The sequence below is a fragment of the Leptonychotes weddellii genome, chromosome 5 (genome assembly GCF_054177405.1).
Source record: "Leptonychotes weddellii isolate Sample4059 chromosome 5, ASM5417740v2, whole genome shotgun sequence".
Lineage (NCBI taxonomy): Eukaryota > Metazoa > Chordata > Mammalia > Carnivora > Phocidae > Leptonychotes > Leptonychotes weddellii.
Genome location: NC_138373.1, coordinates 117,906,938 through 117,920,905, shown reverse-complemented (window position 1 = coordinate 117,920,905; position 13,968 = coordinate 117,906,938). Strand labels below are relative to the sequence as shown.

General features: G+C 38.5%; 1 protein-coding gene across 1 annotated transcript in view; it reads left to right on the top strand.

Moving 5' to 3' along the window:
• PTPRR (protein tyrosine phosphatase receptor type R) overlaps positions 1 to 13,968 on the top strand; it is a 232,924-nt gene that overhangs the window by 117,097 nt on the left and 101,859 nt on the right. The window contains exons 3-4 of the mRNA XM_006732343.2: positions 6,899 to 7,012; positions 10,298 to 10,453. Of these exons, the coding sequence (XP_006732406.1) occupies positions 6,899 to 7,012; positions 10,298 to 10,453 (270 nt within the window). The remainder of the gene's footprint in view (positions 1 to 6,898; positions 7,013 to 10,297; positions 10,454 to 13,968) is intronic.

Sequence of the window (13,968 nt, the reverse complement as noted above, 5' to 3'; positions counted from 1 at the left end):
ACTTTTAAAGGCGTGAGCTCATAATTCAAGAAGCTCCTAAGTATTTCCCTTTTCTGCAAGGTCTTACACTTTTAAACAAGCAATTTAGATACTTTTTCTCACTCACTACCAATACTTATTTAGCTCCTTCATGAATCTTTCCATTGATTGGCTCATCAGTTGCTGTAGCTGCCCATAGCAGAGCAAGGATGCGAGAAACTCACGAAGCTGTTGTTGCAGTTATTTTCAGATGTCTCAAAACATTCCATTTAAACTGAAAGCTGCAAGACCAGAAGAAGCCAGCATACAGTGATGTCGAACAACTCTCCAGGGGGCAGGCAGATGCCAATACCATGAGGGAGTAGCTTGTTTGAGGAACTGGCGAATGGATGGAGTGGCTTGAGGGAGGGATATGAGATGAGGCTCAGAAGGAACAGGAGCCAGATAAAGTAGGGCCTTGGAGGCCCTAATTGAATTTAACTCTAATGTAATAGAAAGTTGGGAGTATTTTAAGAGAGAAAGAGAAACTGAACTCTTTGGGAAAAATAGATTTAAAAATGGGATACAAAACACAGAAAAGTTTTGTGTCACTTCTTGTCTGAAACAGTGAAGAGAGAATGTATCTTGTCTAAGGCATCACAAAGAGTGAGCTGGCAGAACTCAGAAGATGCAAGAAGACAATAATAAAACACACATTACAGGTATCAAAACCACATTAGAAACAAAAGAAGTAGAACAGATTCTGCTGAAGACATAGGCCCAAGAAAGTTTCAACTGAATAAAGATATATAAGTGGTCAGAGACAATAAGTACTCAAAATAAAGTGGTTAGAAAGACAAAGAATATGTAATTGCACAATTGTTGTCCTTGAAGATGCACCCAAAAATATGTAGAAATCATTCAAATGTATAAAAGGAAAAAGTATTTCTAAAACAGAGAATTTGGAATCTGTAGACTTCAAGGGCATAGCTTGCTGCAGGAACTATCAACCCAGGGAAATATCCTGATGAAGTTTTTTAACTCTAAAGATAGAGACTCCTGTGAGATTTCAGGCAGAAACAGCAGGTTATCTACAAGAGAGGCTAGCCTCAAGCCAGGGTATTTTTCATAGCAACCTTCAGTGCCAGAAGGCATTGGAATAATAGCAGCAGAGTCCAAAGGCAAAAAGTAAAAATAAAGACTGAATCAAGAAGGTAACATCCAGCCAAGTTGTCATTTATCATTATAAGCACCATACACATTCTCAAACATATAAGGCCTCAGGAAATATAGCACTCATGAACCCTGCTTGAAAGAAGCCATCTGATGATGAATTCCAGCTAAATAAGAGATCCATCAAACTAAAGAACTTAGGAAGAAGCTGATCATGAGCACTGAATCCATTTGAATATTTAACTAACACTAGAGAACTTTAAAAATTATAATTACAGAGTGTATTCATCAGTGCAAATAACACTAACACAACCCAATATCTGAGGGACTTAATACAATAAAAGGTTATGTTTAACTCATGTCACTGTTTAATAACAGGGTTTGGACAGGGCCTCTGCCCTTGGGGTCCCAGGTATCTCCCTTTGTGTGGCTCCACTGTTTTCAGAGTCGTAGGGTCACCCTGGAACCACCCAGCTTATAGACAAGAGAAAAGAGAGAAAGATAGAGAAGGCACCCTCATTCTTAACTGCCTCAGACTGAAAATGTCACTTTACTTTCATTTATATTAATTGGTAAGAACTATCACATGGCTTCGCCTAGATGTAAATGGGCTAAGTTTCCAAGTGGAGACAATAGGCTGGATGAATCATCTCTATTACACAGAATATAATGTAAATATATGAAACATGACAATATAAAAATAATAATATAATTATCGGGGTGCCTGGGTGGCTTCATCAGTTAAGTGTTCGACTCTTGATCTTGGCTTGGGCCTCGATCTCCAGGTCTTAAGTTCAGGCCCCATGCATTGGGCTCCCTGCTCAGCGGGGAGTCTGCTTCTCCCTCTGCCCCTCCCTCGGCTTATACTCTCTCTCTCTCTCTCCTCAAAAATAAATACGTAAAAATTTTTTAAAAGTTTTTTTTAAAAAGTGAGAAATTATTAGATAAGAATCTAAACATGGTATTTGATGACAATATATATTATAAATAAGAAATATATCCCTGATATATTAATAAGTGAAAAAGAGCAAGTTGTGGAATGCTATGTGTTGCTTAAACCTATTTGTACTTAATAGTAATACACGTGTTATATAATATATACATGTATCATATATGTAGAGAAAATACTTGAAGGATACACAAGAAATAGTGTTATTTCTGGAGACTGAAATGAAAGAACAAGCATATTTTTACTTTCTGCTATATATCTTTCTGTATCTTGATTTTTTTGTAATAAGTAGGAAGTTTTTATTATAAAAATTTAAACAAAATGTAACTAAAGTCCAACATAGAATACTATTGGAGAACTGAAAGATGCAAGCAAAGGAAGGGGGAAGGAGAGGTTACAGAAGCCTGACAGAATGGGCTTTGAGCTGAGGCTCCAAGGAGAAGGAAGAAAGCCTAACCAGTGGTGCAGATATGCACTGACACAATGCAAAAATGGTATATGGCATGTTTATTACACCTTCTGTACAGCTGAAGTATAATGAGCATGATGGAAAGGACTGGGAGGTAAGACCAGAAGGACAGGGAAATTGCAGTGAACCAATGAGGAGAAGCTCTCATTAGACAATGAGATTTTCTCAAAATATTTAAGGTAAATAGTGACTAGATTGAGCTAGCATTTTGCACAGATCACTATGATGTCCATATAGGGAATGAATTAGAAACCATAGATGATTGGCAACCCATGAAGATCCTATTCAAACGGTCTAGATGGCCATGATGGTGTCTGAACCAAGATGGTAGAAATATAGATGAAGATGGATTCAACATTCAAGAGATATTTAGAAGTAGAATAAACAGAACTTGATAATTAATTGGATGTCATGATGGTGGGATGAAGGAGGAGGAAAAAGAATCAAGTCAATATGACTCAAAAGCATGAGACGTCATCCCATTATATGGAATATAGAAATAGAAGTAAATGTGGTCATGGATGGGGAGAGGGGAAAAGGTAAGTTCAGTTTGGGTGATATTGAGTTTGAAGTGTCGGTGGAACATTCGCGTAGAAGGAAGCAGGTGTAAAATTCTGAGAAAGGTGGGAATGAGAAATATGGAAATAAAAATAAAATACTACCTAAGTAATAGCAAAGGACAACACAGAATTGTAATAAGGGACTGGGTAATTGCATAAAATGCCTCTGATAGGTCAGGGTTTTCCACTTGGTTCAATGACGTAAACAGAGAAACTTTCACTTTTATTCCTGGAATTCACTTGACAATCTAACCTCCAGCCAAAATGGGGAGGCTCCTTGCCAATAATGTGGAGTTAGAGAGCCCGGGTAGCAATGAGACACACTAGAGATAGGGCGGATTCCTCCTGAGGCTTGGTCCTGAGGAAGCTGGGTTCCTTTGTGGCTGTTGGGAACTGAGATGGACATCTTTGAGGGCCTTTGAGGACATCTCATCAGTAAGAGAGATGGACATTTGGCCTTCCCCATTCTAATGGGGCTACTGGGTGTGGTCCTGACTCTTACTGGGGTTGATCAGATGGCAGACCAACCTGCATTATATCAAGACAGGTCTAACATTTGGAAACCTGCCACCCTCCCAGGCAAAAATAATCCAACTGTTCTTTAAAAATAAATTGTTAAAGCCAATCACATAGGTATAATTTAAACATAATAATGGTGCCTAGATTTAATCAATTCTACTGGACTGATTTATATCTAAGGTTCATAGGCATCAATTACTTTAGTGGACAATCTGGTGACCAAAGAAAAAAAGTCTTATTACAAAGCAGTATTTCTTCTTGCAGGATTGTGTGGTTGCTGGGGGTGGAGGAGGTGGGGAGTGGGGGGCAGAAACTAGGTCCCAGGTAAAGAGAATTGACTCAGGAATCTCTTAACAAGGCAGAGGCCCGATAAATTTAAATACAGATGGAGATTGAAATCTTTGAATTTTTTAATAGGTTTCATTTTTTGTCTGTATATGTATTTGTAATGATCAATAAAATACTCAGTTGTTTTTGGATAATAATATATTTGCATTATTTACTACTGTGAAATGGCTTAGGATTTGCATTTGGAAAGAGCATTTGAATCTCTTGAAATTAAAAGCTTAAATCATTTGTGTGTTAAATAATACAAATGACTAAATGGGTTTAGAATTCTGACTAAGATTTGTCTTGTGTTGTTATATGGTAACTTTGAAGTTATGACACTGCTGTTATTGCCATGGAAATTTATATTCTATTATAGTTGTTATGATTTCACATAATAGGATGAAAAGAAGCTGTGCGTCCCTAGCATCTATCCAGAAGGAAGGAGAAACATATGTCCTCTAGCTACAGGAATTCATATACTTTGATTTTCTCCGAAATAAAATTCTCATTTTGTCTAGGATCCTTTGTTTTTCTTCAGTTGTACTCATATAGAATGTCTGGCCCATGTTAGACCCTCAAATATATATTTACTTTTTTGTACTTCATTTTAGCATCACCATTTTATGGGGAATAGTCAGAAATACATGCCAACTTTTCTCAGGCAAGCAGAGAACTGAGGCAAATTATTCAAATGTTTTGATGCAATGAGCCAGATGACTGCAATTTTTAAACTAATTATTTCAGCTCACTTCTTCACTTTAGTTAGGTAGTCTAAATTTCTGTTTCAAGTGCACAGCTTTGGCCTTCTTGGAAAGTTGCCATTTTGAATGATTTTTAATCTTGACTTCCCATTTCACTTCCATTTGCCATTTTAATCTGAGGAACTTAGACTTTAATACTGTTTCCACAGTTACAAGCTTCGAGCTAATCATGGCCCTGGGAATTGAGTTCTCAAGTGTGTATACAACCCCCTTGACTCTCAGTTCCCAGCATCGACTGTTGGCTCCAAATCCTGCCCGTGGGGATCAGGAGCAGTGCCTGCCTCTTTGCCCTGCCTGACAAACACTGAGGGTGAGCCAGGAGTCAGTGGTTCCTAATCAGCATTTGTGGTAACAGAGGAACCCATCTTTGGTCATACAAAAGGAGAGGAGTAAAGTCTCCAGTGCAATATCCCACATCTGTTGACAGCTTCCACAGCCTTGCAGAGCCAAAAGGAAACTGTTGGACAAAAGGAAGCCTCTGTTTCTCAGAACCGCCAGGTGGACTGAGTTTTTCTTAGCTCTTGGATTTTTCCATAAAGCATCTTTCCATAGAACATAAAGCATGCTTGAAAGTATAATGTTTTCCTCATTACTGCATTTCCAAATCCAACTCATCCCTCAGGGTTGAGCTCAAGTCTTACTTTAGGTATTAAGTTATGTTGTTTTATACTGGAAAGAATTTTAGTCTATAGAGTAGTACAGAGAATAATATAACAGACAATTATGTACTAGTTGATGGGTTTTATTTAATAAAAAAAAGTATCACTGATGGCGTTGATGTAGCTTTTCTATCTACCCCCAACATGATTCTCTTTTCCCCCTCTCCAGAAGCAAGTTATACCTTATCATTGGGCCGTTAGCTAGAGTTTTTAAATGGCTGTGCCCTTTTCTGGATCTCAGTTGTTTGCAAGGAGTCCAATTCCAGCTTCCTAACATGATCAACCTCTATGACCCCTGACCCAATGCAAGCATTAAAAGATCCTAAGGTATAAAAGCAGTCTGGAGCTTCAGCTGGGTCTGCCATTTTGACTGGGAACCATTTACCTCCTTTGACCTCAACTCTTTCTGATTCCTGTAGCATTGAGCATTTGGTCCAGTTTCCAATCACTTATTTTGTACTAACTTTATGTATAGAAGCTGTAATGTTTCCTTAAAAAACAATATATTCTCAAAAGCAGTTCCATTCTCCTTTTACAACAAACTGTGAAAAGGTCCTCTGAGAGTTTTTATACCACAGTAGATTATGCTTAAAAGCAATCTCTTTATCAGAGAAGTATGCACATAGAAGTGTGCTTTACTTCATAGAATAGATGCTATTGCAACCATCCAGCAGTCATTGATTACCAACTATGGTCAAGTTAGTTGAAGTAAGCATTATCAAATACAAGGAATGCATAAAGATTTGGTTTCCCCATCTCTCAAAGTATCTAGCTCAAATGATTCTGAGGCATTTTTGAAAATACCTTAACTAGTTCATGCTTTAAATGTCGTAACAGCACCCATGGCTTCAATAAAGGCTATATTATTAATTTTGTAACTTTTATAACTCGATTTGTGTTTTAGGAATTTTTAAGTATTTAGTTGTCTTTTTTCCAAAATAACCTGAAAATTAAGAGTGTGTGCCCACACACACTCTTGTGAATAACAACTGTTTACCTTAGACCAAATTATCAGTACCATGGGCTTCTTTAGCAGAGTTTGAAAATGCATTTTCACACCTAGTTCTTTTGGCTTGGACTGGCAGCACATCACCATATAGAGGAACGGAAAGTCTGGCATTATGGAACTTACACAGCGTGTGACTGTGTGTTAACACAAATTAAAGATGTCCTAAGGTTTGGATTACTGAAGTGTAGTTGGCCGTATATCCCATTCTGTCCTCTGGACTGAAACTAAAGACCAACACACATTTCAATGATGTTCCTCAGGAACTGATTAGTCACTTGCATTATTTATTATGACTAGATAAATCGCACCATCTTTTTGACTAACATCATTTAAAATTTCACATAAAATGTCCCTATAATTTTATCTCCACTAAAAATGCCATAAAGCACCATGAGTATGAATTTATCAGTCACAGAAATTGTTGTGGTCGGTCATCAGTCAGGAACTGAATGTCTTGAACGACAGATTTATCGTAATTTTGATTTCTTTTTTTTTTTCCTTTATTTTTCAGACACTGCAAATGGATGTAAGCAGACTGAACATAACCTTGCTTCGGATATTCCGCCAGGGAGTGGCCGCAGCTTTAGGGATCTTACCCCAGCAAGTGCACATCAACCGCCTCATTGTAAGATGCCTACATTTTGCATTCCCAGAGTACAAACTTTGATTTTTATTGAAGGCTTCGATAATAAAGAATACCCATGCTATAGTTCTATGGCCCATGAGCCAAATCTGGCAAGCCACCTGTTTGTGCAAGGAAAGTTCTATTGGAACAAACCACACCCATTTGTTTCCAGATTGTCCATGGCGACTTTCCTGCTACAGTGGCAGAGTTGAGTAGTTGCGACAGATTTTTGGCTAAATTGAAAGCTACGATATTTGCTGGCTTGCCCTTTCCAGAAAAAGTTTGTCGACCCTCTCATAGTTCAAGGCTAGCTACTACCTTGATAGGTGTGACTAGAGGGGCCGAAAATACTTATCTCACAGTACTCCCAAAATATTCTCCCTAAGAGTGAAAGCTTCTGTATCAGTGAAGACTCTGTCTCCAGACAGTAACTATTAAAACCCTTCAAGTGTATCAGGATGAAGGATAGTGAATGCACAAGGCAGAGGATTTCAAATAAAGAGTAAAGAAGAACCAACCCTTAAGGATAGCAGCCCAAATGGAATGCAAGAATAGATAAGGCTGGGGTGCCTGGGTGTGGCTCAGTCGGTTAAGCGTCTGCCTTCAGCTCAGGTCGTGATTCCAGGGTCCTGGGATGGAGTCCCACATGGGGGGGAGTGTCCCTGTCCCTGCTCAGCGGGGAGCCTGCTTCTCCCTCTGCCTCTGCCTCTCTGTTTATCATGAATAAAATTAAAAGAAAAAAAAGAATAGATAATGCTGAAAAGTCACAAGAACACTTAGATTGGGTAGCTCGGGTGGGGACGAGGTAAAACTGAAGGATCTTTTGCAGAGGCCCAGTTTAGACCTACCTGTCAATCCCCCACATTATTTCTTTCCCCTTCCCTCAGTGTTTGGGAACTTGATGTCATCCAACTGCATGCTCCCATCTGCACGTGAAGGTGGATGTGAGCAAAGGTCAATGAAAGGCAAATTCAAATCATAGGATTTTCTTTGTAAACAGCTGATCACCTAAGGTTCCTCTGAGAAGGGACTCTGGGATCATCTCACATCTTACTGTATCTTCTCCTTGCTGTAAATTCTGATGCTCCTGCTTGAGCTCATCTTTCTCTTTCATCAGTATCCGCACGTTCAGCTATGGAGAAGAATTTGCTTTTTATTTTGGTTTAGAGCTTTTGTTTCTCTTCATTTTGCCTGTGTGTGGAGAGTGAGTTGTTTCAGGCCCCATAATAACTTTTATTCTGTGAGTCAACTACTTCTTGGGACTAAATTAGCTTAAAAAATTAATAAATAAACCGCGAAAGTTTTTAACACAGGACCGTTGAAGAGTAAATACAACATTCCCCAAAATCCCGAAAGAGTTAATTTGGTTATTTCTATCCAGGGCATAGCTGGCTCAAGTGAGAAGACACAGGAATTATCAGTGTCTTAGATCTAGACCTAACTTGTGTATGTGTACTTAGATACCTTAGATATACATTTAGGTGCATAGATTTAATGAGCATAATGCCTCTTTGTAGGGATAAGAGATTTGCCACACCCAGGGAGGTATATGCTCATCCTCAGAGAATGTTAGTGGCATTTATATATGTCTGTTTCTAAGAGCAGTTATTCTAACAGGGGGAGCTGTGATGATACCAAGGGCAGCCGAGCACGGTGATTAAGAGCGCATGCTTCGGAGACGGACAGACAGAACCAGCTTGGCCATATCCCAGCTGTGTGACCTTAGGCAAGCCACTTATGTGTCTTCATTTGCAAAATAGAGATAACCATCATACCTATGTCCTGGAGGTGTTTTGAGCATTAAATGAGATAACAGATTTAAGTACTCAGGAGTGTGTCAGGCACAAAACAAGTGATCTGTTCCTACCATTGTTGTTATTAGGTCAGAAACTATTTAAATTATTATAAACACGTTTTACATCAGCATTATGCTATATTTAGTCATTGTTTGATGTCCCCTGCAAACACACAAATGGGATTTTTTAAACTTTATTTTTTTTAAAGATTTTTATTTATTTGTCAGAGAGAGAGAGAGCACAAGCAGGGGGAGCGGCAGGCAGAGGGAGAAGCAGGCTCCCCGCTGAACAAGGAGCCCGATGCGGGGCTCGATCTGGACCCTGGGATCATGACCTGAGCCGAAGGCAGACGCTAATGACTGAGCCACCCAGGTGTCCCCGGAAATGTTTTTTCTGGATTGCTAGTACACTGATACCGCATTTTAGTATATGTGCTGCCAAACTGAGCACGATACTGCATTTTATACCTGGCTGAACTTCTGATAAATTGCATTGAAAGAACATTTTCTAGCATGACAGAACTCCATGTATCAAAAAGAAAAGACCAACAACAATTCCCTCTATAAGTGCACTGTGTAAGTTGTAAAGGAGGATCTGTCAGTGACAATGTCATTTTTGTGTGGTGTTTGGTTTTTTGTGTGTATGTGGCGTATCAGCCATTTATGGTAAGAAATCCTCTGTTTCCATTTCAGCTAATGACATAATAGTACTAACAGGTAATATTAAGAGGAAAGTATCTTGATCTTACTGCACAGCATATGCATTTCTACCAAGGATAGATTTTATTTTAATTTTTTTAAGATTTTATTTATTTGAGAGAGAGAGAGAGGGAGAGAACAGAGGGAAAGTAAGAGGGAGAAGCAGGCTTCCCGCCGAGCAGGGAGCCCGATGCGGGGCTTGATCCCAGGACCCTGGGATCATGACCTGAGCCCAAGGCAGATGCTTAACCGACTGAGCCACCCAGGCGCCCCCTCCCAAGGATAGATTTTTAAAAGTATAATATACTTGAGGTGAGGGACAGGATCAGGGAAGCAACTTCAAAGCTCATCTAGCATCAGCTTCCGTAGTTAGTCCAGCCTTCGCATTGATACAAGTTATAAGAAAACTATATGGAGTGGTGTGATGTCTAATAATTGTACTGTTATATCAGGTTTTATTTAATTCATTTGATTTTTAAACGCTTCTTTCAACACAATTAGTCTAGGAACGTCTGAATGATGTATTTCAAAAATTACAATATGGAGTGGCAATTAAACCAGCATCCAATGAAATATAAAGTTACAAATCTTGAAAGAAAGCCGTTGGAAGATTTCAGGCTTCGGGCTGAAACTATTAAGTGTGCCAGATAACTAGCAAATATGATTTCCAAGAAGCCTTTGGATCTTCTAGGGTTCTAATTTTCTTTAATGATTCTAGATAAAAGGTGAAAGTATTTCCCAAAGCTGTTTAAAATGTCTATTAACATACATAAATAATCTGCTTTTACTAGGGAAAGAAGAACAGTGTTGAACTATTTGTGTCTCCTATAAACCGAAAAGCAGGAACTTCAGATGCTCTGCCGTCTGAGGAAGTGCTGCGTTCACTTAATATAAATGTTTTACATCAAAGTTTATCCCAATTTGGAATTATAGAAGTCTCCCCTGAGGTATGTTGTTCATGGACTATTTCATTTAGAAATGTGCACAGTTCACATGACATGGTAACTCGATCCCAGGAGGCGTTAAAATGAAAGCTGTTTATTGTGTGTTATTTGATAATAAAAATCTCCCTAAGGGTCAGAATTCTCTGATCTTCATACTTAATATGTTTATTCCTTAAGGAAATTTACTTCACATCAAAGTTCCACTCCGAGACACTTTCTTCTCTAAATCTTTTTGGCCTTGTAAATTATTTTGACTTACCCAGTAAACTGTGTCGAAGAGAAACCATTTGAATATATTTGTCAGTTGATTGCTTGAAACTGAAGTGTCAAAGACAAACCATCCTGGTATCTTTCTTCCGTAACAGGTATACTCCTCACTGCCTTCATTGTCGAAATGATCACCAGATACTCACCTTTGTCCACAACCTTGGAATTAATTGGAAATGTATTTTTGTTTGTTTGCTTTGTTTTGTTTTCCGAGGAACCTAATTTTAACAACTATGGTTAGAGTCTTCATAGTGTTTTCTAGTTTTGACACTTTTTAAATTGCCCCCACCGTCTCCACCATCCTCACTCCTGAATAAATTCAGTCCCTGTTTGTTTGGTTTTTTTTACTTCTTCTGCTTCATCGCACTGTAACAAACTCTCTAGAATGATCATCATCCTAAATATATGTAATTAAATCCACAGAATCATAGAATCAGACTTCAAGGGAACATATGTGAACATTTTATAGATGCAGAAAGTAAGGCCCATTTGACATGAAGTGACTTCAGCAAAGTGACAAGCAAGTGGAGTATAAAACAACAGTTGACATTTAGACATCTTGATTCCTAGTCTCTTCCCCTTTGCAGGAAAGCACAATGCCTCTCATTTCAGCAAATATCACAGGTGTGGTATAAAAAGCTTTGATACAAGACTGAATTTGAATCCCAAAGCCGGCACTTTAAGATGCGTGTGACCTTGGGCAGGTGATTTAATCTCTGTGAGATTAAGTCTGTCTTTGCATAGTCTCGGCCTCTCTGAGCCTCATAGTTTCTTCCTTTCCAAAACGGGTCTAGTTAAAAAAAAAAAAAAAAAAGGTATAGTCTTTATTTTATAGACTTGAAATATGAATTAAATTTTAGAAATATGTGTGGAAATCCTCACCTAGAGTAGGCACCAAATACAATTTGAATGCAGGACAGTTTTTTTATTGGCAGAATGAAAACGTATTTATTTCATCATCAAACCATGCCTGTAACAACCACCTCCAGCTGCTCTTGCTGCATAAGTTTTGCTCCCCTCCTTGTCCTCTCTGTGCCCTGCCCACCCCCCATCACACACACATGGGATTTTTCTCTCTTTCGTTCTAAAAGCAAATCTGGTCGTGCCCTCCAAACGTCATGATTCTTCTCCGGCTTCCTAATGCTATAGAATCAGGTCTCAGGTCTGGATTTCTTAATCTGAGATAAGGTCCTTTGTGCATGGGGCTTTCTAATGGTTGAACAACATCGTCCTGGTTTGTGCTTCAGCATCTCCAGACTCAGTAGGTATGAGGACGCCCGCATACTGTCTCTTCCCTCCATGCTTGTGCATATGTTGATCCATCTGTACAACTTGCACATTTCAAGGTCAGTCTACTATCTAGCAGAGCCCTCTCTTGTGCCTTCACACATGTGCGTGCCTGCTCTGTGTTTTCATTGAGCTTAGTGCAAAAATCCCTTATTCCACACAGTAGGTTCCCTGAGAGCATGTGCCATTTCGTTTGATCTGTTCTCTCGGTCCCTTCATTCAGTACCTGGAATATAATGGGCACACGAACAGCCAAGCATTGTGCTAGGTAATATCCACAGTTGGACAAATAAATGAATAAACAAACAAAGAAATAAATAAAATATGATTTTTGCTTTCAGTGAGTTTGTATTCGAGTAGGGCAAATAAGACGTAAGCAGCTAAGGAGAATACAGGAGGAGATATAGGTAACATTACCACACTGAGCCATAGGCTCTTTGAGGAAGAAGAGGCCACCTCCTGCTTCGGAGAGGCCAGGGAAAAGGGTCCATATGAGCTGCAACACCCAAACCCTTCACCGGCCCTAACCGCATGGGACTCTGAAGGGCCTCCCTTTTGTATCAAACCAAACCCCATTTCCATATCTAGGCCCTCGACCAGCTGCCTTGCACACTATCTTACTCAGGACAATTCTTTACATTTGAAAAAGACCATTGGGTAAATTTATTCTTCTTCCTGTAAGCTTTCAGCGAATATTATAAGCATTCCTCCCTGTTGCTTTATTCTGAGTTTAAATGCTCTTCTGAATGCTTTAAAAGGAATATGGCAGCTTAGTGAGTCATCTGGATTTGTGAACCCAAAGAAGCTCACCAAACAAAAAAACTCAACACACCTCAGCCCAGTGAAGATGAGGAGCTTGTCACAGAACTATTAACCCACAATAGACCACAGGTCTGTACTGCACTTAATAATGGAAGTTTATTTGATGGTCAAAATGTGATATATTTTATGAAAATGTAGGAATTTAGAAATCTAGGAAATCTAGAAAATATTACATTACAGGAGACTAGGAAGTTTTTTAATTGGATATAAGAGGCATTTCATTAAGGACAGATGGATTGTTTGAGGCTTTTGTTCAGGCACTTCTAGAATGGACCCAGCATTACCCTCTGACCTGAAGCTCTAATGCACAAACAGGAGAAAACCGTCTACTGTCATGGGGAGCCTCAGCCACATATAGTCCACAGGGGCACTGCGAAAGCATTTGTTGATATTTGCTTAAGATGGTGATGGTGTTCTGTGAGTTTCCCCATGTCTTTATTCATCTTTGTCATTAATGTGTGATAACAGCTTATGCCTCAACCCATTCTTTCACATTTTTATCCCCAAATTATAGCTGTGCTGTAGTAACTAACATGTTTATTAACAGAAAAAAAAAAAAGAATACTGGTATTTTGGTTTTTCATCCTTTATCTGGATTATAGAACACCGTGAATGATGTCTCAAAGCATCCATTTCTAAACTTATATTAGTTACTTTCAGGGAAGGATGTGTTTTCTGTTGTTGCCATTTCTTTATTTGCTTGTTTTGTTTTTTTAATTAGAAATGACTCTTGGGAAACAAAAATACCAAACAGAGAATTACTTTTGTTTATTCATCTTTTTTCACTTTGAAACTAAGTTTTTTGGGGAGAAAAGACATTATTTCTTTTATATATTTTTATGACCTAGAACGATATAGGCACTTTGAAATTATTTTGTTATAAGATGCTTGTAAAGATGACACTAGACTTCCCGTTGCCTCTTAAGTTAAAGCTTAAGGAAATAAAGTGAAATTCATTATTTTAGCTTCTATTTTTAAGTGTTTTTATAAATTAATTTAAAATTTTTAATTAATTTATCAGTTAAAAATCTATTGAAACAGTAAGTTCTGCACTGATAATAAAAAAATGATTTTAGGATTTGCCATTGTTGTTTAATTGCCAATTATTCCCTCTTGAATGGATCTTATGTTTCAAAGGAGAA